At 58.4% G+C, this 27459-nt stretch overlaps 8 protein-coding genes across 8 annotated transcripts; 5 read left to right on the top strand and 3 right to left on the bottom strand.

Annotated features, from left to right (window-relative positions):
- Positions 1 to 353: 353 nt before the first annotated feature.
- On the top strand, positions 354 to 1787 carry UV8b_05182 (uncharacterized protein; the record flags this gene model as incomplete). Its single annotated transcript, XM_043142680.1, has 1 exon — positions 354 to 1787. The coding sequence occupies one exon, from the start codon at positions 354 to 356 to the stop codon at positions 1785 to 1787; it is 1434 nt and encodes a 477-aa protein (XP_042998614.1).
- A 605-nt stretch (positions 1788 to 2392) lies between these two features.
- UV8b_05181 (uncharacterized protein) lies at positions 2393 to 3817 on the top strand (the record flags this gene model as incomplete). Its single annotated transcript, XM_043142679.1, has 1 exon — positions 2393 to 3817. The coding sequence occupies one exon, from the start codon at positions 2393 to 2395 to the stop codon at positions 3815 to 3817; it is 1425 nt and encodes a 474-aa protein (XP_042998613.1).
- Positions 3818 to 4903: 1086 nt separating this feature from the next.
- Positions 4904 to 7143, bottom strand: UV8b_05180 (uncharacterized protein; the record flags this gene model as incomplete). The annotated part of the gene is made up of 2 exons (XM_043142678.1): positions 4904 to 6126; positions 6246 to 7143. The coding sequence occupies 2 exons, from the start codon at positions 7141 to 7143 to the stop codon at positions 4904 to 4906; spliced, it is 2121 nt and encodes a 706-aa protein (XP_042998612.1).
- Positions 7144 to 11360: 4217 nt separating this feature from the next.
- On the top strand, positions 11361 to 12821 carry UV8b_05179 (uncharacterized protein; the record flags this gene model as incomplete). Its single annotated transcript, XM_043142677.1, has 2 exons — positions 11361 to 11437; positions 11597 to 12821. The coding sequence occupies 2 exons, from the start codon at positions 11361 to 11363 to the stop codon at positions 12819 to 12821; spliced, it is 1302 nt and encodes a 433-aa protein (XP_042998611.1).
- A 375-nt stretch (positions 12822 to 13196) lies between these two features.
- Positions 13197 to 13889, bottom strand: UV8b_05178 (uncharacterized protein; the record flags this gene model as incomplete). The annotated part of the gene is made up of 4 exons (XM_043142676.1): positions 13197 to 13251; positions 13465 to 13477; positions 13548 to 13691; positions 13838 to 13889. 4 exons carry the CDS (start codon positions 13887 to 13889, stop codon positions 13197 to 13199), a joined length of 264 nt encoding a protein of 87 aa, XP_042998610.1.
- A 2722-nt stretch (positions 13890 to 16611) lies between these two features.
- On the top strand, positions 16612 to 19656 carry UV8b_05177 (uncharacterized protein; the record flags this gene model as incomplete). The annotated part of the gene is made up of 1 exon (XM_043142675.1): positions 16612 to 19656. One exon carries the CDS (start codon positions 16612 to 16614, stop codon positions 19654 to 19656), a length of 3045 nt encoding a protein of 1014 aa, XP_042998609.1.
- A 702-nt stretch (positions 19657 to 20358) lies between these two features.
- On the top strand, positions 20359 to 23827 carry UV8b_05176 (uncharacterized protein; the record flags this gene model as incomplete). Its single annotated transcript, XM_043142674.1, has 4 exons — positions 20359 to 20367; positions 20506 to 20613; positions 20788 to 21749; positions 21898 to 23827. 4 exons carry the CDS (start codon positions 20359 to 20361, stop codon positions 23825 to 23827), a joined length of 3009 nt encoding a protein of 1002 aa, XP_042998608.1.
- An 848-nt stretch (positions 23828 to 24675) lies between these two features.
- On the bottom strand, positions 24676 to 26745 carry UV8b_05175 (uncharacterized protein; the record flags this gene model as incomplete). Its single annotated transcript, XM_043142673.1, has 3 exons — positions 24676 to 24882; positions 24997 to 25717; positions 25817 to 26745. 3 exons carry the CDS (start codon positions 26743 to 26745, stop codon positions 24676 to 24678), a joined length of 1857 nt encoding a protein of 618 aa, XP_042998607.1.
- Between the last annotated feature and the right edge of the window lie 714 nt (positions 26746 to 27459).

Below are 27459 nucleotides of genomic sequence, written 5' to 3'. Positions count from 1 at the left end.
TTCATGAAGCGCCGACGGTGCCGACCTGCTAGATGATCAGTCAAATTTGCATGATGGAAGGCATCATAGGCGCTACCATGTCGAATCATGCATGCATGCTGGCAGGAGGGAGGTATCAAACCCTGTCAGTCAGGACTTGAGACAGGCAGGCCAAGCAGTCAACATCAATGATCAACCCCGCTCGCCTCTAACAAAAAAGCCTCAGCTGAGCCATAGACTGGCCTCTCCAACTTTAATAAAAAAGCTTGCAACCACCCACCACCACCAGCGCCACCTTTCCCCTTTCTCCGTCAACCCAGCGCGCGACCGGTTAAGGACATGAAGGAGGCTTACCTCATTTCTGATCTGCCATCATGACCGTTCGGAAGGTACAGTCAGCCGTCTCGGCTTCGACGCCAGCTCCCGCACCGTCAACATCACAGTCTGGCTCCGTGGCAAGGATTGCCGATAGCGACACCACCAGAGTCGGGACCGTTCCGGAGAGACTGACCAAGCCGTGGAAAAAGGGCCCCCAGTGGACGTGGGTACTCAGGAATGCAAACATTGTCGACCCAGGCAGCGGCTCAGTGCACCGGAACCAGGACGTCAAGCTCTCGGGCGGGCTCGTCGAAGCAATCGCCGACGAAATCGCGGCGGGTTCTCAAGACTTTGTCCTGGACTTGGAAGGCAGATACGTCTGTCCCGGCCTGATCGACTGCCACGTGCATCTTAGCTCAGTCGCCGGCAACCCGAGCCTGAGCGGAGCCTTGTCGGCTTCCGACCCAGCCGCATCCTACTTTCGACAACCGTTCCTCTGCAAGCAGATTCTCGACCGGGGATTCACGTCGGTGCGCGATGTGGGCGGCGCAACGTTGGCCCTGAAGGAAGCCATTGAGGATGACGTGTTTCCCGGGCCCCGGGTCGTGATTGCGAACAAGGCTTTGTCACAGACGGGCGGACACGGTGACATCAGAGACAGCCACGACACACAACGGTGCTGCGGTGGGGACACCATCTTGTCAAAGGTAGTTGACGGCGTACCTGGCTGTATCCAGGCCGCCAGGGAGCAATTCCGCACGGGGGCAGACTTTATCAAGATCATGGCGGGCGGCGGCATCGCCTCCCCCACCGACAAGCTCGAGAGCACCCAGTTCACAGCAGCCGAGATCCGGGCCATAGTCGAAGTGGCCGACACGTACGGCAGCTACGTCACGGCTCACGCATACACCCCCAAGGCGATTCGCCACGCCGTAGACAACGGGGTCAAGGGCATCGAGCACGGCAACTTCATCGACCGTGATACCGCTCGGCACTTGGCGAGCCGGGGAGTCTGGCTCACCCCCACGCTCGTCACGTACGAGGCCCTGGGATCTGGCAAGTACGCCGGATTCCTACCGCCGGCAAACCGCGCGAAGAACGAGGAGGTGCTGAAGAGAGGGCTCGAGTCGCTCCGCACGGCTCACGAAGCAGGTGTCGCCATCTGCCACGGATCCGATCTTTTAGGACCCTTGCATGAGGAGCAGAGCAACGAATTTCGCATCCGCGCAAGAGCACTCGGCAACGTGGCGGTCCTGCAGGGGGCAACGGTCAACGCTGCGAGGCTGCTGCGACAGGACAAGTTCCTGGGGCAGGTGAGGGAGGGGTTTGCCGCGGACCTGCTGATACTCGGCAGGAACCCGTTGGAAGACGTGACTGTGTTGAGCGAGCCGGAGAAGACGGTCTTGGGGGTGTTTAAGAATGGGCGCGTGTACAAGAGCAGGTGGAGCAGATTGCCAGAGGATGGGATGTTGGTGGCCGGGCGAGGGTGAGGGTGAGGGTGACGGGGGAATGATTTGTTCACCCAACTTTCCACTTGAGGGCCGTCTCTTTCGGTCGCGAGCCGGATCATGGCGGGTTAGAACGGCCGAGGCGGGCCTGGAAAGAGATGGCCAGGCCAGGCCAGGCCGGCCAGCCTTGGCAAGCAGATTGCGAAGTGTTGCAGCTTCAGCATTGCTGATTGATCAGGCGGAGGGACACGCAGACACGGAGAGGAAAAGACACCAGGAAAAGACACCCAGTCTCGGGCGTCAGATCAAGAGCTCGTTGCCATGTGGTCGACTTTGCTCCGTGTTGACGAGATTTTTTTTTTTTTTTTTTTTTTCACATAGCATATAGTGTGTCCGATGTCGCACCAGAATTGAAGAATCCTTAGGCATCAACACCAATCACAGTCACCAATCAACAGTCACCAACACCATCCACCAATCACCACCCGTCATCACCAGCAGAGTCAAGTCAGCCCCCGTCCTTCCTTTCTTCCTTGTCCTTCACCCCCAAAAACATCCAGCTTTCGCCGTCTTTCAGACAATCACCCCTCGCCCAGGCCGAACCCCGGGGACTCGCACTTGTCCTTTCAACATGCGCCGTCAAAGCCATGCCCGGCCGCAATGACGCTGCTCCCCCGGCCCCCCCGGCCCCCTCGGCCCCCCCGGTTCCCAACAACTGGACTCCGGAACCCTCCATGGGCGTGTTGCCCGTCCTGGCCAACCCCCACGATTATCCCGACCGAGCACCCCGCAGCAACGCCGCCACGGCGGCATCCGCGGCCGGCGTGAGAGCTCTGAGCGCCCAGCTCGTCGCCTTCTACTTCCGCGCCCCGGCCAAGGCCTTCTTCCGCACTCGCGTGGACTACCTGGCGTACGCGCGGACCGTCCACCAGCAGCAGCTGACGCGCATGCTCGATGCCGCGGCGCGGGACGGCTCGGCGTCGGGGTCGGGGTCGCGGTCGCGGTCGCGGTCGCGGTCGCGCGTCTTCCTCCGGCGCGCCTGGATCTGGCTGGCGAGCACGACGCCCGGGGTCGTGACCTCGGCGGTGCGGCATCAGGGGTGGAGCGTGGTGCCGCACCAGATTCTCCCTCCGCTCCTGGCCAACGTCGGCGTCGGCGCCGTCCTGTACACCAGCTACCTGCATCTGCTGGGCCATCTGCACCAGGGCAGCGCCAAGGCCGCCAAGAGGGTGTACCCGCCCCCGTCGCCGGCGAGCACGTTTGCCGCGGGTTTCCTGGCCGGCGGCCTGCAGAGCGTGCTCGCCGCGCCGCTGGACGCCCTCCAGGCCCGCTACGACCACCACGACCTGATGCCCGGCGACGGAAGCGGCCGGCCCCGGAGCATGTGGAGCTTCGGCGCCGAGAAGCTGCGCGAGATTGGCTTGCGGGGCGTCTTCGCCGGCTGGGGGCTGTCGTTTGCCAAGGACAGCCTGGGCAGCGCCGTCTTCTTCAGCACGTTTGAGTACGTCAAGGCCCAGGGGTACTACCGCTTCGTCACCTGGTACTACGGCGGGCTGGAGCAAGACACGGTCGACCTGCTGGCCGTCAAGAGACCCCCCTCGCAGCAGGGCGCGGCGGCGGCGGCGGCGGCGGACGGCAAAGCCAGCGTCCTCCGACCGCACTACGCCATAGAGCCCATGTTTCTGTTCGCGGCCGGGTTCGGCGCGTCCCTCTGCCAGCAGCTGCTCCTGCACCCCCTGTCCCACCTGCAGGCCAAGCACTGGGACCGCCTGGAGGAGCTGGACGAAAAGGCCGCCCAGCGCCGCCGCCACCGCCGCGACCAGCCGTGGCGCATGCTTCGCGACTACTGCCGCGCCTACCGGGCGACGTGGGCGGCGTGCAAGGCCGAGGCGGCTGCCGAGCGGCAGCGCTTGACGACGTGGCTGTACCGGGGGTTCTGGTGGAACGCGATCCGCCAGGTCCCCAGCACAAGCGCCGGCCTGGTCATCTTTGAGCTGATTCGGCGCAAGTACGGCTACGGGGCCCAGGAGGTGAGGATCACCAAGGACGGCTACGACATCCTGCTCAGCTAGGCTGGGGCGCTGGGGCGCTGGGCGCCGGGCGCTTGGCGTTTCGGGGTCATGATATGACGGGGGAGCCTCTTGGCCCCCGGGGCCAGGCCGCCCATGTATTGTGTATCACTACCAAGTATCTAGTTGCTCTCCGGTGTTTCTTTTCGTCCCGGCCCTCGTCCCGGATACCCTCTGGGCATGTAGCCAGCCCGGACACCCGAGCCAAAGACACAATGGATCAAAACTCCGCATCCGGCGCCCGGCCGTGCCCACCTCTTGTCCCAAGGGAGCCCGATGCCCAGCTGAACCGTCCTGCATGTAGCCATCCGTAACGGTAGCCATCGGCAATGAATGCTCAACGGGACCTTGGCCCCCGTAGCGGCCCGGGGCTCCCCCTGTCCGCCTCCTTGCCAGCCCGCGAGACTTGTCGACGCAGCCAACCAACCAGACTCGGATCCACCACACACGATGGATGATGGATGATGGATGATGGATGACATGCGAGCCTTTGCATTCACGGGGTTCCAAGTCCGGCCGGCGGGGAAAGGACATGACGCACCGCAACGCTTACGCCGATCCAGCGCAGATTCAACGCCTTCACATTCCAGCACGGCAAAACAAAAAGAATCCATCAACTCCTACAGATCGCTACTCCTTCCCTCCCCCCCCCCCCCCCCCCCCCCAACCCCTCGCTGCCATCCCGTAAACCGCTCCCGGCCCCCGTCCCTTCCCGTCTGTTTACATGATACAGGTACAACTCGTCGCTTGGTCCGCCCTCTCCTGACCGTGTCAAAGATCCTTTAAACTCCCTCTGCAAAAGGAACCCAAGAGACTCAGTGTAAAAGAAAAAAAAGAAAAAAAGAAAAGAAAAGCACGAGGAAAAAAGAGAAAAGAGAAACAAAACTACATCCAGATGTGGGGTGCTCGCAAAATCACCTACTCGCAGCACCCTGAAGTGAGGCGGGGAGGAAACAAAAAAAAAAGATGAAAAGATTTTAAAGGAAAGGAGAAGCAAAACGAGCAGACAAACACGACTTTGAACTCTCCCGCCCCCCTCCCCCGTTTCCCCGCCCTTCCGTCAGTAAAGATTCGTTCGCACCATACATGTCAACCTCGTCCTGATGCCGAGACACCGCTTGAATCGGCTTGCTGTTCCCTGTCTGGGTTTTGCTTCTTCTCCTTCCTTGCCTTGATGATAAACTCGGCCATGATTTGGATATGATCGGCCGGGAAGTGCCAGTGAGGAAAGGCAGGCATTCTCTTTAGATAGGCGGGATCTGGAGGGCCCAGCAAGTCGACTACTTCCAGCGTGTTGGTTGAATACCAGATGTAGTCAATGACATCGGCGAACCCTGGCGTGTAATTGGTAAAGGGCATCTCGTCGGCCGTGTTCTTGATGTGTGCATAGGCATCTCGCAAACTAAAGGGATGCTCAATGCCATCTCTCGTGAAGCTGCCGTACTGGTAGCTGCTCAGGTCTGGGTGATTCGGGGGGACTCGGCCCATCGACATCAAGTCGTACACCGACGAGTTCTCCGTCGAGTTGAAGTCTCCGCACACGAGCATTGGTATGTCCGTGTTTGAACGATACTCCTGGCTTGGCCCCGGTTCGGCCTGAGGCTTGGGTGCCTCGGCCTTGTCGGCCAGAGGTCCTGTGATGAGCTTCTTGTCCTTGACAGCCGGCCATCTGGCGTACTTCTCGGCCAGCTTCGTCAGGTGCTCCATGAGAATGCCCGTCTGGATCACCTTTACGTCCGCGAGCACCGAGTCCCAGGTCAAATGTACGTTGACCAGGATTATGCGCGCGCCAGTAAGGCGAGATTCGAAGAAGCAAATCACGGCGATGTTGTCCTTGGGCATCACTCTGTTGAAGACGTCGTGCTGGTTCTTCATGTCGGGCCGGTTGATTGCAATCGTTGCGAATTCAATGAGCTGCTTGTCCAGCAGAATATACTTGCTCTGCTTATAGAACACCGCGCAACCGTCGACTGTTTGCGCGTCTCTCTCCGCCATGGTTTTGGCGCGCGATTTGGGCCAATGGACGCCCCTGTAATCCATCTGCGCTAGCTCGGGACTCAGATCCTCCTTGAACGCATCCGTCGACACCTCCTGCAAGTTTAAAAAGTCGGCATCGCGGAGTCTCAGCTCCTGCAGGATGCAACCTTTGCGATACTGCCAATCCAACGCGTTTGTCGGGGTGTAGCCGTATATTTGAGGTGTCGCGTACTTGTCGCACAAGATGTTCCATGAGAAGACCTTGATTCGTTCCAAAGTCGGCGAAACATCGTCCTGTATGATAATGTCCTTGCGTGGTGCCGGGGGTTCGGGCACTGGTGGAAGCAAGAAGCATGCCGAGTTAGCACGCACATCTTACATGAGTGGTTCATGAACAACGTCCAGGTCATGGGCGTTGTCATGGGAACCTGCGGGCGACTGCTGGCAAACTTACTTGGAGCACCTTCTCTGAGAGCATTGATCACTCTCTTTGTGCCCTTTTCCACGATTTCCTGCTTCCAGGCCGGATCAAGAGGATTCCCTTCTATTCCCAGCATTTCCAAAAGATGGAGAGAGCCAAGCTCGAACGGGAGATCGCGAATGTCGTTGTTGAAGAGTAACAGATTCTTCAAGTACGTGCACATGCCAAGCTCGGCAGGTAGCTCGGATAGCTGGTTGTAGGAGGCGTCGAGGTGTCGCAGTTGCCGCAGCTCCCCAATCTCTTTTGGTAGCCGCGTGAGTTTGTTGGAGGCGATGTAGAGCTCGTTGAGAAACTTGTATTGGAAGAGTTCGGGGGCTAGGTTCCGGAGGCCTTGTCCCGACATGTCCATGTTGTGCCAATCCTGCCGAGTCGTCTCTCTTTCAAGAAGATACGGGCGTCTCCTATCTTCCGGGTCGTTCTCGCCGTCGGCTTGAGTCCTACCGCGACTAGGGGACGGACCACCGATTCCTCTATTCTCGGACGCCTTAAGTCTCGCGTAGTAGTGAGGTTGCTGTTGATCGGTCATGGCCGAGTGAGCTCGTTCTGCTTCCTTGTGCATGCGCAGCTGTTCTTGCCACATCTCGTTCTGCGGAGCTTGATTGCGCGAGGTCGCCGCATGACCGTTGGACAAGACCCCGGAATTGAAAGCGTTTGAATTGGTGAGGGCGTTGGTTGCAAAGGGTGTGTGATGGCCGAGACCGTTTCCAGAAGAGAGGCCGTGGTCGTGCTGTAGACTCTGGTGGTGCTGGGGCTGGGACGGGTGTTGGTGCTGGGCATGCTGCTGGAAGTTGTAGAGCATGTTGGGAATCCCCCGGCCGGCCCCGTTCAGCCGAGCATTGTGGCCCTGCTGTTGATGGTTTTGAGAGTACATGCCGTAGGATTTATGTCAAGCTGGCAATTGTGAGGGGGCAAAGAGCTTCGCCGGCACAGGGCTCGGCAGCAAAGGAGGGAAATCTGCTTATCGACGCCAGCAGATACTAGCAGGAGGCTTGGTTTATCGAATCACCAAAGCTCGGTCGAGTCACCATCTGTCATTTGGTGGGTTGGTGCGCCGTGGTTCGGACCCGGGCGTTCTTTTCGAGAGCCTACCAGGCGAAGATGAAGGGAAACGGTAGAGTGTGACGCTCGCGTTTGCGCATGGGCTCTCGTGGTCAGAGTCTTTGCAGCATATGCTCTCGCCAGAGTCCGGGACTTGCTGAGGAGGATGTAACGCAGCGATTCTCAATGCCACATCAGAGGTTGGAGGGGGGGGGGGCGTGAACAGAGGACTCGTGGAGTCGCAATTCACACGAGGATGGCCAGGCCGAATAGACCAAGAGATCAACAACGGGCGGCGGCTGCGCGAGCGAAGGAGTGGTTGATCTAGTCAATAAACGAAGCTGGATTGTTGAGCGGGATGTAGGCTATCCTTTTTCCAAAGGGAGAGACGGGAGTTAGCTCAGCTTTGCCCTAGTAGAGAGGTTTGACACGAAACCAGGTTTGCCCCAAACGGCGGCGGTTTTCCGAGTCAGAGGCGGTTCGGAGCACAGCACGAGGCACATACAATGTAGAATGAGCGCGATGATGGGTAAGTTTAGTGAAAATACCAACATATACTTGGGCAGAATACTGGCGGCGAATATTGAGTGCAAACTAGAAAGCTGTTCGCCCGGTTGCCAGACTGGATGCCAGACTGGATGCTGCCAGACTGACTGACTGCCTGCCCAGTCCAGTCGTGCGTGATTGCGTTGAGCGAGAGCAACGGATAGCTTGGTCACGTGCTCCGCTTGGCTCCGCTTGGCTCCGCATCGCAACGGCCCTTGCGAACAGCTTCAGGTCACGTGCAAGACGAGCAAGTTCCCATTGTCGACCGAAACTCAACTCTTATGTTATGTCAAGATGAAAACAGGCAAAGACTTATGAGCGGATAGGATAGGTCCATGAGCTTTGCGTCAAAAGGCTCTTTGTTGAGCATGGCAGTTTGACAAGACGAGCCACAAGCCATCCCTGCGCCTGGAATTCCGATGCGGCCTTGGTCACTCGCTGGTTACATTGGAGTCGTTTTCGTTGACCAGGCAAGTAGCTTGTCGGCTGGGAGTTGCTTCTTTTCTTCGGGGTTTGTTTGAGGGACAGACACGTTGGAGCTCATGACACCTCGCATGGGCTGATGTGCGGCGATGCCTAGCTAAGACCTGGCAGAGCCTCCTTATAGCTGGTTTCGTGTATCATGCAGAACGCAAGCAGCAACGAGAGGCGCTTCTACCGGACTTTTAAACGTCTGGTTCAGCTGCATCCATCGTGGCGGCGCTCATTTCCTACCGTGGGACTCGCCAGTTCCCGCTACGATGTCAACGTCTGGTTAGTCTGCAACAGATTCGTTTTCGGGAAGCTGGAGCCCTTTGGACTGTGCAGGCGCGGCTGGATCTCTCCAGTCACTATCGAGGACCCCCCAGCTTGCCAGCTTGCCAGCTTGATCATGGCACCGAACATTCAACAGACTCTGGCAGTGTCGTTGAAGTCCAGGCATGCCCTGAGAAGCCAGTACATTATCTCAATGACCGCACGGTGACCTGTTGAATTCCATCGTTCATCTCGTGCTGCTTGATTACGCTGAGCATGTCTGGTACCTACCTACCTAGTTGCCCAAGTGCCTACCGTACCAGGTAAGGTGCCTAGGCTGATGTGATGCACCGCGGCTGCTGTTTGGGTTACGTCAACCTGGTATTATTCGCATGTGGGCAACTGTGGCTGGTCGAAGTCTTTGGAAGAAAGGAAAGCGGCTGCGAGATGAGCTTTCAATTGATCGTCAGCACCAAGGTATGTACGGAGTACCGGCTGGTGCATCCGTTCATTACGGTTATCGGTTATCGGTTCTCTCTATTGGGCAGCCCTCAATCCACACTGCACAGATAGATTAGATGCATTAAAGGGCACGGAATCGAGACACCAGCAGCATCTCCCTGAAACAAAAACCCCTGTCCCCAACGTCATTGCCGTCTCGTCTGGTGGTGTCAACTAAAGACCCTGAGAGCCCAACAAGCCCAAAGCCGACTTGGACAGGCATTTGATGGAGGCCAGGGGGGCGAAAAAACCAGGGCAGACGGCCGCTCCCTTGCCTTTCTTCCCTTCCCTTTCTAGCCTTTGTACTCCGTAGTGCTCCTGCTGGTCTTTCGGTCTTTCACTTCACCCACCTCGAGGTTGGGCGCTTGGCAGTCGCAGGCGAATCAGATCAACCTACGGACTTCTCCGTACTCCGCGCGCGGAGGTACACGTCGTGACCCGCTGCTACTAGCTGCCTCCACGCAGATCCCCATCTCCCGCATGCCCGGATAGCCCCCCGGCCCCCCGCCAGGCACGCTGAGAGCCCAAGAAAAACGCAGCGCCTTGAAACGTACTCGACTTGCTCGCAAGTCACGTCACGTACCGAGGTGGTTTTTCTAGCCCTGGGAAACTGCTCACGAGGGCACACCAGCCATATCTTTTTTCTTCTCTTGGCTTCCTCGTCTGCCGACGCGCCCCCCCCTCTTTTCCATTAGGGCTTTGTTCTCTTCCTTGTCGCGCTTAACTTCGCGCTATGCAGAGACTGTGGAAAAGTCGTTACATCTTTCTCCCGTCTTTTAAACGGCCTTTAACGGTCTTTAACGGTCTTGCCTGTTGGCAGCCCTCAAAAGCTCTTATTCCCTCTTGCGTCAGCGAAACAGCCCTCTTGTAACCCGGCATAAAACTACCTACTTATCGACATGTGGGCTTTATCCAACGTGGCCAACAGACCAAACACATTCTCCGGCCGCGGCGGTTTTTGGTTGATGTATGCTCCAGAGTGAACTGGCCAAGGCAGATAGAGATAGACTGACCAACATGTGGTATGTCAAACCGACAAAGGCACCATATCTCGGCAGCAGGTCTTGATTACATTCGCAGCTACTAACGGAAGAGCCAGGGCAGACCACTGACGCATCAGCAGCTTTTTTTTTTTTTTTGTTGCACCGAAACATAACCCGATTTGAGCCTCCATCATAAACCACTTCTCACCAGTGTCACAAAAGTACGCACAGACGCCAGCCCATATCCTTCCTTTCCCAGCACCACCGACAGGCTTTACCCCCAATATCGGCTGCCAACCAAAGCCTTTGGGAGGGTCCTTCATCTAAGCTGGAAGACAGGAGAGTCTCTGCGCGGCGTCAATTGGTTCAAAGAAACGAAACCCTACGCGACGCTGTATTCACAAAATTCTTTCAGCCGAACGCCACGCCGTGCAAGCGGCAGTTTGACAACCGGTACAGAGGGTTGAACTTGTAATCTTTTTTTTAAGCAAAAAAAAATATATATATAGTTTCAACGAACTACTCCGTGCTGGACCTCGCATAAACAAAAGCCGATTCTCTATTCGCCCACGCTTTGACCCGAAACCACCACCAATCTCACGACAAAGCACCAAGCCCAGCTCCACTGGGAAAAAGAGCCCCCGTCTTGGCGATATTCTTGCGTCGCCTTAAAGAAACGCGTCGACTCAATTCATAGTCCCGGGCACATTACTGGTTGCTCATATTTCTTTCGCACCTCCGATATTAAAGGATTTTTTTGACCCGGAAGCTGCTCTGAGCAGGTCCCCGGATCTGGCACCCCTGCCCCAGAGCACCAGCAGGCCTCGTCTAAACCGTCATTTGCCTCTTCCTTCCGCTTCCAAGCAGCAGACTTTGGTCGCGGAAATGAGTTTCAATGTCGCCTTTCTTCTTAATGCAGGCATAGCCCCACCCCCTCTACCTTACCATCGCCGGACTTTTAAATCATTGCAACTGCAGCGAACCTCGGAGCGCGGCCATGACCATAGAGCTTGTCGTTCCCGCTCGGCTTCTTCAGCGCAGACTGATACTCCCAGTCCAACTTCAAGTTGCCAACTATGCCCTACGCGGATTTCAAGCAGCAGCCGAAGCAGTCAGCCCTCTAACCAGACGACGAAGACGACGAAGACGACGTCCCTGCAGGCGGACCGCCCCGCCGCGGGGCAGAGCAATTCAGCCGCTGGCTCTCCAGCTCACATGCCCTTCCGCTTTCAGCCCCTGTCTACCACTACCTCTGGTGCCTCCCCTTTAACGCCTTCGCCTGCCCATGCAGACAAGGCAAGCTCCATTCGCCGCCATTGCCACCGACCTAGGCATGCTGCGGATGGGCTTCATGGAGTCGAGGTAAGCCATTTTCCTTTCCCGTCACAGATTTTGCAATGCAATCCTGCCCCTTGATGCGTGATGCCATTGCTCAAAGTGCAGATTGGGATTGCCCCTTCTCCTAACAATACATCCTTCCCTCCCCCCCCCACCCCCCCAGTTGAACATGCCCGCCGTCAGCGCCGAGTCTCTCTCATCCGCCAGCCGCGCAGCCTCGCTCTCGGCTCGAACTACTACAACGTTGGACAATCAAGGAGGGGAGAACCCGTTATTCTCCCGGCCCTTTGTTCAGAGAAACGGGCGAACATACCTGAACGACACGTCGCTTCCTTACCCGTTGCCGTCAGACTTGACCGAGACTCACCGCCAGTCGCTGCGATCTCTGCTGCTCATCCAGCTCTTCGGGGCCCCAGTATGCTCCTCTTCGGTTACGAAAAAGCCTCCTCAACGGGTGCTGGAGGTCGGATGCGGCTCGGGATTTTGGAGCATGATGTGCCACAGGTACTTCAAGGAGCGCGGGCACAGCCAGATCTCTTTCACAGGAATCGACATCGCCGCCATCACGGCGGCAGATGCTCCAAAGCCAGACCGAGACATGCAGTGGGAGTTTGTCCACCACGACATCCGTCAGCTGCCCTGGCCGTTGGCATCGGAAGAATTCGACTTGATCATGGTCAAGGACATGAGCCTGGCCACCACGAATGCGCAGCATCAGGGCTTCATCGACGAGTACCTACGGATACTCCGACCAGGCGGCACGCTCGAGTTCTGGGAGTCGGATCATCTCATCCGCATGTTGAGACCACATGTGCCTGGGTCCGCGCCCACTGTCGACGAAGCAGACGAACAAGAGGCTGCCTCTAGCCTCGGGGCTTATCTGCTTTCCCCAAACACTCCCCTGACAGCTCCGCAGAACGAATACCTCGTCGAATACAACGGTTGGCTGACCCGGGCGCTCGAAAGCCGAGATCTCAGCGCTGTACCTTGCACCTTGGTCGGGCCCCTGCTCCTGCAAGAATCCGAGACGTTGACGGAAGTCAGGACGAGGCGGCTGGCCATTCCCCTCAGCGAAGTGCGCTGGGAGCGCGAAGGCGTCGGCGGTGTCGTGACCCAAGACGGCAAGCAAACGGGGGAGGCACGCGGCAAGGAGCACAAGATGGGGAAAACGCTCACGGCGGGCCAAATAGCCCTCCGGAAGACGGCTCTCCTCACGGTTGTGCAACAAGTGCAGGCACTTGAACCCATTCTGAGAGAGATCAACAACAAGAGCCTGGATGAGTGGGATGCCTGGCTGGGGAAAATGATGGGCAATCTGATGGTGAATAGCGATAGCATTCTGGGAGAGTGCCTCGAAGTGGGCGCATGGTGGGCGAAGAAGCGAAAGACGCGAAGCCAACAAGGATGAGGAGCCACGACGGCGCCGCATCTGAAGCATCAGAAAATATTGGGGAGCAACAATGACGGCTTACTCAAAGACATGTCGGTCTGCTTTGGTATGGCAGTCATGACAAGCAGCGAAGCGCTTTTCTCACTTTACTTTCTTTAATTTTTCCTCCCTCCCGTCTCTGATTTCTACGTGGCAAAGGAGAAGGGCAGTTTGGAGACTTGTCTTGTCACAGTTTTTTTTTTTTTTTTTTTTTTTTTTTTTGGTGGGTTTATAGCGCCGACGGATGCATTGCGTGTACATTGGTTTTTTTTTTTTTTTTTTTTTTTTTTTTTTTTTTTTGGGGGGGGGGGGGGGGGGGGTGAGGTTCGCATTGAGGCATCTATGTACCAATTACTACGCCTCGGGATCATAGCGCTTCCTCAGGGTGCGGTAACGTTTGAGATAATATCTGTATCCATACATGGTTAGCCAAGCATCCAGGAAGCTGCAGCGAAGACGGTGCGTGGAAAGAGCTCGGGTTCGTTGTTTGCATTTAGAACTTGGCTAGATGACTTATTTCGAGGCACCAAGAGAAAGAGAAAGAGAGAGAAGAAGAAGAAGAAGAAGAAGAAGAAGAAGGCGGGGCGTCACAGAAACGGGTTGACTGGATCAGCCGACATACAGTGTCTCAACTTCTGTGGGAGGAGGGTTTTTGATTAGTTTAGTAGCTGATGGGGTGCCACAAAAAACGCATCCAGAGCTTACCTTTTTTGACGTATTCAGCGCGCGCGATGGCTGCTACTATTTTGTCCTCGTCCCGCTCGTCGGCACGCGACATGAAGGCATGGTGAAGCCTGGCGTGGAAATAGCGGTAGCCCAAGGGGTACTCTCGGCCCAGGTGCAGCAGTTCTGACGAATAGATGGACCTGCGAGTCAGAAGACGGAAGACGGGCCAAGAGCAGCGTCGTGGGCGGGGGGGAAAGGGGGGGGGAAAGAGGTTCGGACGAGGAAGCGGGACGCGGGGTGAGCCGGAAGAAAGGGCAGGCCACGGCTACCTTTGTAGATGGCAATGACTTGCCTCCTCAGCTCAGGGTTGGGTGTCGCCATGTCGTGCTGGGGCGGCGCATGCTGGATGCACGGGGTAAGCTGATGATGATGATGATGATGATGATGTACGGAGGAACGGGGGGGGGGGGGGGGGGGGAGGGGGACGAGGGGGACGACGCCGTTCAGACCGGACTTTTTGTCGTCTCGCGCGTCGCATGCGGGCGGGGTTGGCAGCTGCAAGGCTGAGGGGCAAGTCGAGGGCAGCTGCTGGGCTGATTGGCCCCCACGGGTTCCATAAGCAGGAGCCGATTGGCGCCCAGGGCGGGCCCCCCGGATGGGGTTGTTGACGCGGTGAGCGTGATGTTGCGCAGAACCTTGTTTGACGGCATGCTTTGTTTATGCGAGAGAGGCCAGGAGTCTGGAGATGGCTGGGAGCCTGGAGAGGGGGTTTGACGGGCCGATTCGATTTGGCATGGCCGGAGGGCGATAGGGAGGCGAGGCGAGGCGAGGCGAGGGGCGTTGCATGGCCAGGAAGTTGCGCCGCAACTTGCCGGCCTGCCCTGCCTGGCTGGTCCACGCCTGTCCACGCCTGTCCACGTCTGCCAGGCCGGCGGTTGGAGGGACTTGGGTTGGGGGGGGGGGTCCTGGCGTCATCGGCAACCGGCGGCTGCGCACCAATGGCGTTGCTCACGTCGTTCCGGCCCATGGCATTCTCATTTTTTTTTTTTTTTTTAAACCCCCTCCTTCAGTCCAACTTATCACTTTGCCCTCCTCCCCGCCCTTCTTCTGACTATCGGCAATCGCGTCGTAAAAACGGTTTGCGCGAGCGTGCATGGCAAGGGCAGGGGTTCCTCGTTGCTCGGTCCGTATGACTCCCAACGCTGCTTCATTCCGTCGTCCATCTATATAGCCTATAGGCAGCAGTGCAAGGTGGGGGCACTGGAAAGAAAGAATGAAGCTCTTGCTGTGCTGTGCCGTGCCGACTTGGAGCTGACTGACACCATCCCCCACACCGCCCAACGCTTCTCAGCCTAGTCACATCCGTCTGGTATAGTTCCGTCGGCTACATGTAGTAACCCAGGCTGCTTCCGGCTGGCGACTTGTTTGCAACACGCCGACACCGCCGGGTCTTGCAGTTGGCCTGGGACTCTGCGTGGTCTGTGTGCGGCCCCAAGGCAAGGACCTTCCAGCCTGGATCTTCCAGGGCCTGCAGAGCTGATTTCCTACCCAAGTCTGGGTGTGATGCCTTTCCGCCCCTCGTCGCCGTCAGGTGTCATTCGGATGCGCAGCCGCCAAAGCCGGTCCCAGGAGGTACAGCGACATCGGGGGGTGGGTTCCAGGCAGACCACGAGTCGACCAACGCAAAACCCGTCGGGCACAGGGATTCATGAGATTTGGTTTTTTTTTTTTTTTTTTGTCGTATAGCCGATCTCCTCGTGTCCCGCAAATGTGCCGGTGGTGGCAGGTGGGCGCTCAATTGGCTCGAGGGAGGTCTGGTGGGGTTTGGGTTTTGTCGGTTTTGTCGGTTTTATCCTAATGCGGGTGCAAAAGAGAAGGAAAAAAAAAATTCAAAAAAAACCCTGTCTGAAGGCAGGCAGGCAGGCAGGCAGGCAAAAGGCATGGTGCGTTGTGGAGAAAGCTGATTGGTGATGCGGCGTGCATCGCGGTTGGCAGCGACGAATCAGATTGCTGGGATTCACTTGGCGAATCCGCCTTTGCGAGTCGTTGCCCCCGTCTCCTGCAACGCTTGTTCAATGCTTTGCCTAAGCTCGGAGCTCCCCAGATCTGATCACAGGTGCCAGGTGTGATTTGGGCCCCAGGTGCATCATCGAGGGCGTGCCCATATTGGTTGATTGGGTTTTGCAGTCGCGCTGCCTGCTCTTGATGCTGGGCAGCGGAGCAACGAAGTCTGCCGCGCCGGTCTTCCGCTTGGACTCTTGGGCCCAGCACAGGCCCAACAAGCACAGGCCCAGCACAGGCCCAGAACAGGCCCAGCACAGTCCCAGCACAGTGTCAGGAGGAAAGTCAGTGGGTTCCGTCTCTTTGCCAAGAAAGTTCGACGGTAGTAATACCCAGCCGATACGACGGCGACGGCGTCTGGTTTTCTTTCAGCCATAGGCTCGGGAGGCCAGAAAAGCGCCGACAAAAATCAATCGAATCAATCCAATTGACCTCTTGGCGCTGTGGTCCGTCAATCCGCCCGTCCGCATGCCAGCTACCCAGTGCCCAGCCCCAGTGCCGGCAACCGGGCGATGGCGAGTTCCAGTGCCCACCACCACCCACTGCCAACTGCCCACCGCCCACTGCCAGCTGCCCAGCCCCGGGCCCCACATGCTGTTCCCAGTGCGTGCCTGTTTCTTCACACCCACACTGCCGGGCCGTCATTCTTGCTCCCTTTCACCAACCACAAACTCTCTCCGACCAAGACAGCCGTCCTCAGCTCTGCCGCGCGGCGTCTTGTCGAGAGCCTTTCAATGCTCCTTTCTCCAAAACCTTAAACCACCGTAAAACGAGCGCCTGCTCCCGCTCCCGCTCTCGACATACTTTACACCCCTCGCGGGCGGTTCCTTTTCTTGGTTGCTCCCGCATTCGTCGCAGTCGAGCCAGTCTGTGCCTCGGACATCTGACCACCCCCGGCAAACCTCCGTATCGGTATCCAAAACCACGTCGACAGCGCTCATTCGACCCTGGTGCCTTTTCCCCTTGTTGCTACGTACGCCGTCTTGAGCCTCGATTTGTTTTCAGACCGCCTGCCTTGCCGCCCCCCTCAGCAAGCTTTCGCATGCCTCGTGCGTCCGGCTCGGGCAAGCGACAACAAGGCGCCAACTCTTCCCATCGCGACTCCAGGCACGACCATGGACTCGTGAGTCCTGCGAAGCGAACACTAGGCAGGAAAAGTAATGGCCAGCTCGACGGCTCTGCGAGGTCCGCCGACCATCTTGCCGGCCACGCAGGGCCGTCGCCTTCTCCTTCTCTCGTCCCGCCGCATTGCCAATCCACCAATGCGGCGGCCCTCTGCAAGGACGGTCCCGACGCAGCCATCGAAGTCCGCTGTAATGGGGCTCTTAGGAGAGCATCTCTCGGCAACTATTCGGAGACCTCGTCTGATTCCGGACACTCCCAGCTCGGCGTCAACGGAGCCGTCGTTGATGCCGGTCATCGCCAGATCGACGTCAACGCCATGAAGAATGTCGACGTTCACCGGGATTCCGGCCCTCTCGAATTCGCCGCCACCGTCGTCAAGTCTTTGCCCATGCAGGATACGCTCGCCATCCTCATCATCTTGATGCACGTTCCGTACATGACTCTCTCCCTGATCTACGCTAGTTTCGCCTTGATCACCTTTGTCCCCCCCGTCACCACCAAAACGGGCATGAATATCAACCTGGCTGAGATACTCGACGGCAATGCTCACACGCCCTCTCTCGTCACCATTCTTTGCATGGACTTTTTCTTCTTCCTCGTGTGGGTCTTCCTGTGGCAACCCATACAGGACGGGATACTTGAGTTTGCAAAACCCGTCATCGCCATCACGCTGGGAGGCGGCACAAATGCCCGGGACGGCACGTCGCGGGGAGTCACAACTTGCTTTACCTGGATCCTGCTTCATCAAGCCATTCGCGCCACCAGGTCATACTGGGCCAAGCTTACCAGGCATATCCCAGGCCATTGGCCGGTGCCTGCCCTGCTCAGCGAATCTCTGGCAGCCAGAGCCACATCATACGAGAGGAGAAGCACCCATGGATGGATCCAGAGCACGCTCGCGATGCACATACTGACGCAAGGCATCGTACGATTCGTGCGCGAGTGGTATCTCAAACGCGAAAAGTTCATCTCCGCTTCTGGCGTGGGTGATCCTGAAGCGGGGAAGCCCACTTCTCACGGCGGCTCCTTTGGACAGAATGGTGGAGTGAGTACATCTCACCTGGTCAGCTCGGGTCACGACGCCGGCTCGAATGCGGCAGAAACGGACGCCGGAACATGCCATCCCTCACAGGCCACGACAACGGCAAGCACGAACAAGAAGCGGCGGAAGCAGAGCGCGCAGGTGCGACTTCAACAACCGTTGTGGGCCGCGCTTGCGAGCAGCAAGATCGTAGCTGTGAAAGAGTATGAATTATCCAAATGGGCTCCGGATTCGCGCGGATCCAACGCGCCCGACATACACAACCTGGGAAGCGCTCCGTTCCATCACCAGCCCAGACAAATATGGATATCGTACGTTGGTAGCGACGAAGTATGCTTCAACACCAGTTATTTCCCCGACTTTGTGGCAACCGAGCCGGTACGGGCATCGACGAACCTAAACGGACACGCAGACGCTTTGCGGCGGCCGGGAGTCGACACGTCGAAGCCTTTCTACGTAAGAATAAACAACGCCTTCTGGCAACCGACCCGGATTTTTGCAGTGCACGGTACGGCCGAAGACGACGACGACGACGACGACGACGACGACGACGACGACGACGACGACGACGGCGATGACGAAGTGACTCGGTGGACGGGGGATATATATGGACTTCGACCTGCCTCCACATACGTTTGTGAATTTGTCGACACTCGGACCGGAGAAGTCATATTGTCCACGACCATACGAACCGCCAAGGAGACGCTGCGCGAGAGCGATGCGCTGTCTCCGAGTTTCCCACCGGACCACCCTCCTCTCCGGCCGGATTCGCCGGCAACGATTCTGCGAAACTCGATCGCGGCAGAGGAGGCGAGACTCGCAGACGAGAGGTTGCGTCTCAAGACTTGGCGCAAGGAATCCAAAACCAAGATCAACGCCATCAAGAAGGAGAATGAGCTTGTCGACAACCAGCTCTCCTCTGCAGGCAACAGCGACGAAAAGCACAAGCAAAGGATCCGTCAGCACGAAACTCAAAAGGTCCAGGCTGAACGCGACACCGAGCTTTTGGGACAGCAGCTCGGCAAATGCGACAACGCGCCGGAGCTCAGCGAGCGCAAACGGAAGCTGGAGAAGATGTACGCTGCCGAAAAAAAGGTGTTTGAAGCCGCCGAGAAGCAGTTTGAGGATTACAAGTGCCAGCTCGACACCGAGGTCAACGCCAAGGAATTGGACAAGTTCAACCTGAACTCGCGGCGGAACAAGATCGGCTCCAGAATCGACAAGGTTGAGAAGGAGCTGCGCAACATTGCAGACGCCAACACGCGGGGCCTGGACGAGGCCGAGCGACGTCGACAGGAACGAGCAGCCTGGCTGGAAAACAATGGCGCGATAGAGAGCAACTACAACGATCGCATTTCCCTGGCTTCCCGTGCCAACGCAACCCGGACCGAGCATATACAAAACATGCACGCCCAGCTGCAAGCCTTGAGCCCCTTTGCGAATCCGACCAACGGCATGTCGCTGGACGCTGCGGCCGGAGACGCGGGGCTGCTGCCGCCGCCGCAGCCGCAGCCGCAGCCGCAGCCGCAGCCCCCGGCCTACCGGCAACAGCCGTCGGCCTGGAATCCTTCCTCGAACCCCGCCGTTCTCTCTCGCTATCCCGCGCCCCTGTGGGCTGGCTCTTCGGGCGATGCCATGCCGCCAGTCGCGGCGCCGACGACTCAGGCTGGGTTGACCTGGCTCCCGCCTCCGACAGCTGCCCCGTTTGAGCCTCGCGGAGTCAAGTCCAGGGGCCGCAGCTCCAGCATGCTTAGCGACGTCAGCGGCTTCACGGAGCCAAGCGACGTAGGATCGTTCAAGTCCCCGATGCCTGCCCCTCAGCGGCCTGCTACCGGGTGCTCGGCGGGCAACGGCACGAGCGGTGGTAGCAGCGGCAGCACCAGGAGCGGCAGCGTCGGTGAGCCAGCGAGCCCGAGCTGAAGGCTCTTTGCCGTCGTCCTGCGACGCGCAGCGATGTCTTCAATGTGTTGTGGAGTGTGGGCTACGTGTTGTTGTTTAGTCGCCAGGAAGGAGGAGGCAGAGCGGAAAGACTAGATGTGCTTTATATTTGCGCAGTGCCATTGCCCTCGTGAAACTCTAGGCATTGTGACTGTTTTCCCGTGACAGATATGCCAGACGCCGGGCTCCGTTTCGTGTAAGCCTCAGCTCGCAACTTGTAAGCGACTGGTCAAGTCAATGCTATGTTATGTCAATACTTGCTACTTTACTGGCTGGGGGAAAGCTGGGGTCCTGCAGAGGTAAAAGTCCAGGCTCTGGCAGCAGCCTCAATACACTGATGCATGTGGCCTAGCGTCTGGTATGTAGGACAGTGGACCGCACCAGTGGACCGCACCGCTGGACCGCACCGCTGGGCCGCGCTGGGGCTCGGCGTGCGTCCTCCCCAGCCTGCTTCCAGTCCCGTGCCGAGCTGCGCGTCTCGCTACGGTACAGTAACGACGCGTCTTGCAGAGGGCTGGGCTGACCCGGAGGCTAGTTGACATGTAGCAAGGCGCAGCAGGCCTCATTGTTTCCCATTCCCCATTCTCCATTCTCCATGTCACCAATGTTTCTTCCCGTCTTCTCCTCCAGTTCTCGGCCGTGCTCCAGCTACCCGCTTCTCCCGGGAACCATGCCGGCATCGCCATGGATTTTGTAAGCAGATCCTGATCCCGCCCAGCCCTCTGCCGTTTCGTGCTGCCGTTTCGTGCTGCCATGCGTGCTGCCGTGCGTGCTGCCAGTTTGCCCCCGTCCCCGAGCAAAGCTGACCCGAGCTTCGGGATGCCGACGCAGTGGTCGCGATTGTTGAGCCCCCTGGCGTCGGGCAACCCTCGGAAGGATCAAGCAAAGGATCCGGCGAAGCGGCTGCACCGATTCGAGAAGGAATACGCGAACCTGCTGGTGAGATCCTCACACGCCTCCCCCCCTTGCCCACCCCAACGATGCCCCCGTTGGGCACGAGCCCCGACGCTTGTCTGCTGGCGACACCCTCGATGCTAAGTCGAGCCCTCTCCGCCTCGTGCTCTGCTCTGCTCTGCTCTGCTCTGCTCTGCTCTGCTCTGCTCTGCTCAACAGTCCAAATGGCGTACCTCGTCCAACCTCTGCCGCGACAGCGAAGCCGCCGAGACGCTCGAGATCCGCCTCCAGGAGCTCACCAACATCCTTAGCGACGAGAGCCGCCGCCCGCTGCCTCACCCCTGCATCCAGTACGCCTCCATCAAGCAGATCTACGTCCCCGTCGGCAAGATCGCCACCACCTCGTACAACGAGTGGATCATCAAGGAAGCCGTCCTGTTCTTCGCCACCCTCATCGAGAGCGAGGAGGAGGCCTTTGTCGAAAACCCGACCTTTTCGGCCAGCCTGACGAACCTGCTTGTCCGCATTACTAGTGTCAACAGCGTCCGGCTCGGCCTGGACACCGAGTCGCGGGTGGTCGAGCTCGCCTTCAACATCACCACCAAGATTCGCCTCGATCCGGCCATCCTGCCGGCCTGGTTCAAGGCTGCCTCACCCGGCGCAGGCGGCGGCGGCGGCGGCGGCGGCGGCGGCGACGACGGGGACCGCGACCATCGAGACCGGTTTGCGGGCCGGACCCAGCGCGTCGATTTCCCGCTCTTCTACATCCTCCTCGACTACATCCACCATGAGGGCAAAGTGGGCGACTTTGCGCGGACCGGCCTGCTGTACATCATCGAAGCTGCCTCGAGTTCCTCGGCGCTCGAGCAGTGGATCGTGGAGAGTGACCTGTCGACGCTCATGGCGACCGGGCTCGGAGCCCTGTACAGCCAGTTGAGCCGGAAGCTTGTCATTGATCACCTGCCTCACGACCTCCCGCCGATCCTGGCCCTTTCCGACTACCAACACCCTGTGTCCAGCTACGAGATCACAAGCTCCTGCTCGCCAGAGTTCCAGCTCCACCTCGAGACGTTTCTGTCCCATCTACTGTTCTGGCAGGATGTCTTGAACCATTGCCGGTCGGTCGAGGTCAAATCCACCCTGTTGGAGCACTTTCAAGTCATTTTCCTCCAGCAGCTACTGTACGTAACCTAAACGGCTGTCGTACGTGTAGCACGTTTCGTGTGTGTGTGTGTGTGTGTGTGTGTGTGTGTGTGTTTGTCTCTCTCTGTATGTGTGTGTGCTGACTAGCGGATTCTGAATCTTTCCCCCCCTTTCCCCCCGGCCCAGATACCCGTCGCTCTTGGAATCTTCCGACATTGACGGAGGCTCTTCTGTTGCTGTTTTGACCTATCTGCGCCGCATCCTGGAATCCCTCGATCACCCTGACATGATTAACCTCATCCTTCACTATCTCCTAGCTTTGCCCGAACCTGTTCCTCCTAAGATGAAACCCTCAAGGTCGCTGGTCAGCGATGCTCGCAGAAGAAAATCGATGGACCTGACAAAGATGCTGGCGGAAAAGGCCGAGGAAACAGCGACCCCTCTTCTCTTCAGCCTTGTCGACCTGCTTCTCTCATGCCTTCGGTCACAGAATCAGCAGACCATCCATGTCTCTCTTCAACTCGTGTCGGCCATTTTAAAGAAACACCATCGTTACGCAGTCTTCACCCTGCTGAGGACAGACGTGCTGCCGAGTCAAGCGGACCACCGCACAGTCGGAGCTCACGAGCAAGAGATTGACCATCTCGTCTCCCTGGCTGGGTCCATTGGCGGGAAAACCAACTTTGATGAAATTTACGCAAACATCCTCAAGGACACCATGGCAAGAGTCGAAAACCACCATTGCTCGCTCCGGCTGCTGGCACCGCGAGCATCATCCGCCGGTGGTCAGAACCTTGCCGACTCGGCCGACGGGACGCCCGGAGCACCGCGAGACGTCCGTGAACATACTCTGCGCCCGGATGACCCTCTGCTCAACGTTATCCTGGACTTGCTGGAGACGTTTTTCGTCAACCCCGTGGAGACGAACCTCTCGGTAACTGAGACGGTCGTCGACCTGGCCATCTGCGGGTACATGAAGATCGAAGGATGGCTTGCTCGTAACCCCGCAACCTACAGCTATGTGCGAGAGGAAGAGGATCCGGAGCACGGCTGCGAAACCTCGGCTGCCAGCGAGACGGCGGAGCAGCCACCACCATTATCACCACCACCGCCGCCGCCGCCACCGCCGCAAACTGCCGACAGCTCCTCCCTGAGCGAGACGCCTGACGAAGCGGGACGCTTGAAGAGTATGGAGAGGTGTAGAACCAGACCAAAATGGGTTGAATCACGCCTGCCGCGGGTGCTGCATGTGCTGAAGCACTTGGTCGACCAGGTCGCAACGTACAAGCAAAGCATCCCGAGGTTTGACGAGCTGCTTGAACAGCGGCGAGAGGCATTCCAAACAGCCGAGTCCATGCTCGACAAACCCCCCGCGCCGATCCGCAAGGCTTCCCCCGCTGGCCCAGGGACGCCAGAGCGGCCCAGCCTGGACGAGCAGCTCCACACGGGGTCTCCTCCACGGCCATCAGCCCTTGAAGGCCTTGCGCAGCGGCTGTTTTCCGAACGAGGGTCACCTGGCAGGTCTGCAAGCCCCAAGGGACGTAAAGACCAAGCCCGCGCGCCGCCGGGGACGTCGACCCCGGGGGCCCAGGTGGCGGGCGGTCTGGAAGTGCTGACTCCCAAGGCGATACGCGTGCCCCCCAGGGACTTTGCCGCGAGCCACACCGATGCCGGCAAGAGCGCAAGCGCGAGGACCTTTTCTGCGGCAAGCGTCGCGGAACCGGACCTTGGGCCCCCCCCGCAAGAACGGGACATGGCAGCCCAAAGCCAGGCGGCTGCCTTTGCGGCTATCGACCAAAGCATCCTGTCCAGGCGGGTGGGGCTCAAGAAGGACAAGCCGAAGCCCGTTCCCTCGCATCCCACGAAGCGGATCGGAGGCATAGCCATTGGAGAGGAAGCAGGAGCAAGCACGACGGAGCAGGTGGATGACGGGAAGGGCGCTGATGGAGACGATGACGACACGTCGCAGGACGGTTCCGAGGCCAAGGAGCACAGCCACAGCGTGTCGGTGTCGCATATCCTCACCAACGTCATCATCTTCCAGTACTTCCTGCTCGAGCTGGCCGGCCTGATGCAAGTCCGCGCCGGGCTATTTGACGAAATCCGCCATGTGTGACGACGGCCCTTGCCTGCTCCGTACCCTTTTTGTATTCTACTTTTGGGATTTCTGCAGATGGGCATGGTGGATGGGAAAGCACGGTGGGTAGGATCGGTTCGGAGTGCATTGCTGCCATGGTGGCCTTTGCGGTCACGGCCACGGAGTAGTGCTCGTACATGAATAGACCTATAATACCCCGTTTTCACGCCGCGCCAACTTGGCAGCGGGTGAGATGAGACGTGATGCTGCCTACTGTTTCCCCTTGACTCCCCGGCACGGGGCAGTGGGCAGTTGGCCGGTGCGCTCAACGCGGCAAAGCTCCATGCCGCCATTGCACTTGTCGGCCGCGGAAAAGAATCTGGGCTGAAGTCGTCAAGAGAAGCAACGTTGCTGCCGCTTTTTGACGGGGACACGCCGGCGACGGGAGGCGGGTTTCTAGCTTGGCAACGGGGTCCGTACGTCTATCAAGCAGTCCGTCTGGCGTCAACGGGCGTTCTTTTGGTAGCTGGAGAGAGCCCTGGTTTCCGGTCGGATTCGGGATCCTGACGGTGCGTTGTCCGTCTGCAGCGGCATCATCGGGAGCCGGCGGCGCAACATTGTTAGCAGCAGTAGTCTCACCAACGCCGGGGGTATGATTACCCTTTTCTCCCTTTTTCGCAGTGTCGCCGAGGACGTAACGCAGGAAGGTATTGACGCTTTGTCTTTGCTTGCCTCTCCGCCTTGCTCCATCCGAAGACGGGGCTTTTCTCTGGTAATCTTCAGCCTTTTAAAAAAAAAATAAGAATAAAAAAAATAAAAAATAAAAAGTAAAAAAAAAACCGGGAAAAAAGGAAGGGAAAAAAAAAAACACGGCAAAGGATAAGCATTTATTTTTTGCTCATGTTTGATAAATACTCGTCTACATCGCCTTGCCTCAGTATATTTGCCTTGTTCTTCACTTCCTTCTCCATGTTTGCCTGGTACTCCTTCATTTTCTGCAGCAACTCGGGCATGAAGGCGCCAAGGAAGCGGATGGCCAGCAGCGCGGCGTTTGTCGAGTTGTTGATTGCCACTGTTGCTGTAGGCACGCCTCGCTGAAAAAAACAAAAGAAGAGGCACGTTAGTCTCGAGGCGGAAAGAAAACAGAGACGCAAAACGCGCGGACGGAGCGTCGAATCGCACGCAAAACAGACAAAGCTTGGACATACCGGCATCTGGACAATGCTGAGAAGGGAGTCGTAGCCGTCGAGGTGGGTTGCCTTGACGGGCACGCCGATGACGGGCAACGGCGTGTACGCCGCCAGCATGCCTGGCAAGTGTGCGGCGCCGCCCGCGGCGGCGATGATGACCTTGAGACCGCGGTCTGCGGCGCCTCTGGCGACCTGCGCCATCTTGTCGGGCGTCCTGTGCGCCGAGGTGATGTCTATTTCCCAGGGCACGTTGAACTGGTTCAGCGTGTCGATGCCGGCCTTCAGAACGGGCAGGTCCGAGTCGGATCCCATGGTGACCAGCACCAGGGGGGGGCTCGAGGACCTCGAGGACCTCGAGGAGCCGGTGGTGGCGCTGGGCGCTGCGGGGGCCGCTGCCGGCCTCAGGGCTTGGCTCGAGGCTTGCAGACGTTCTTGTCGGATGGCGTCGGCCATTTTGAGCAAAGGCTCGGCGTAGTCCTCCAGCTCCTTGATGGAGCCCACTCCGGTCACGGATACGTGGCCAATCTTGCGGCCAGGCTTGGACTCCTTGCCGTATAGGTGAAGGTAGACTGCTTTCCCTTTGCCGTACATGGACTTGGCTTTTTCGACGAGCGCGAGATGGGAGTCGGGACGGGCGCCCCCGAGTATGTTGATCATGATGCTGGAGGAGACGTGGGGCTCCAAGGTTTCTGGCAGAGGTCCGTCGAGGATGGCAACCAGCTGCGCCTTGAACTGGGACCTGTCGCGCCGGGAAGGTCAGGGCACACAGCCTTCCTTTCCCCGTGGCATGGAATCATTTCGCAGAAAGGCAGCGAGCAGAGGGGGCTCCAGGACTCACAGGTAAGGAACAGACTCGATGGACGCATGGCCGCTGTTGTGCGGCCTCGGAGCGCACTCGTTGAAGATGATGTCGCCATCCTTGGTGAGGAACATTTCCACGGCGAAGACGCCCCTACCCCAGAGCTTTTCCACCACGGACACGGCCACCCTTTGCGCCTCGCGGCAGACATGCTCGGGGACACCGCGCGGCGGCATGAACACTTTGGAGCAAATGTTGTCCTCGTGGACAGTCTCCACCACGGGGAAGGGAATCACGCGCTTCAGGTTTCCTTGGTCATCTTCGGTACGGACCACCATGGCGGCGAGCTCCAGCTCAAAGGGAACCCACTTTTCGGCGTAGCACGACAGGTTGCCGAACTCGTCGACGGCCCGGTCCAGGTCGGCCCGGGTCGAGATCTTCAAGTTGCCACGGCCGTCGTAGGAATCTTTGCGGGCCTTGAGCATCCAGGGGAAGCCGAACTTGGCCGAGGCCGCCTCCATGGAAGGAAGCATAGCGGCTCCGGACTCGACGGGGATCTGCTCGGCGACGCGGACGTCCTGGGTCTTCAGGTACTCCTTTTGCTCGTACTTGTTCTGCACCAGACGCAGGGTTCTCCACGAGGGCTGGACGGCGACCCTCTTGGTGGAAAGGGTGCCGTCGGCGCGGCGCACCTGCACGCCGTGGGTGTCAATCTCCTCGAGCACCTGGGTGTCGACATGCTCAATCTCGACAGTGAGCACGTCGCAGTGGGCGGCCAGCTCTCTGATCTTGGCCGGGTCCTTGAACGAGCCAGACACGTGGTGCCGATTGCTGTTGACCTGCTTGGCCGGGCAGTTGTCGGCGTCCAGGACTGCAATCGGGATGTTGAGGGGAGCTCCGGCTTCGCAGAGGAAGCGGCCCAGCTGACCGCCGCCGAGGAGGCCGACGACGGGGGGGTTGGAAGCCATTTTCTCTCCCGCCTTGCCTCCTGGGTGCGTTTGCCTTGGATCCGGCGCGACCGGCTCCTCTTTGACGGTTTGTTTATTCTGTCTCGGGCCTTCTTCTTTTTTTTTTGCCCTCGACTGCGGGGACGAGGGGGAACAAGACGGGAGAGAGGTCCTGAGCCGGGGCCGTGTCGTGTGGCAAAGGAAGGGTCGTGATCGTGAGGTATGCGCGGGATTTTGCACGTCGAGGATGATGGACAAGATTTTGAGTTTTTTTTTTTTTTTTTTTCGGGAGCGGGCAGCTGGCCTGGCGGTGATGTGCAGTGCAAGTGCAGCCCTGGGGCCAAGTTGGCAAACATTGAATCTAGATTGGGGCAGGGGCCAATTAAATTCAGCCCCGGCCTGTGCATGGGCCAACTTAAAACCAGCGGGGGATCAATTGCCGTCGACGGGTCCAGCTGCGTGTGAAGGGTGCAGCTGGGTAATGCCGGCAATTGATGGTATATATATGTTGCCGGCGCTATAGCGACTACTGCCGCACTGACTTGGCAGCCGCGTAGCGTAGCGCAACAAGTACACATACATGCATAGACTGGACCTTGAATTACTGGCCGTCAGAAGAAGGCTGGGAGTTTTCAGCAGGGTCGGGTCAGCAGGTACCTACCTAAGGTACGTAGGTACATGTACCTACCTCCTTGACCAAGCTGCTCTGTACATACGAGGGCAAAATCAGCAACA

Source organism: Ustilaginoidea virens, chromosome 4 (genome assembly GCF_000687475.1).
Source record: "Ustilaginoidea virens chromosome 4, complete sequence".
Lineage (NCBI taxonomy): Eukaryota > Fungi > Ascomycota > Sordariomycetes > Hypocreales > Clavicipitaceae > Ustilaginoidea > Ustilaginoidea virens.
Note: the sequence above shows the minus strand (reverse complement) of the source record. Positions and strands in the feature narration are given on the sequence as shown.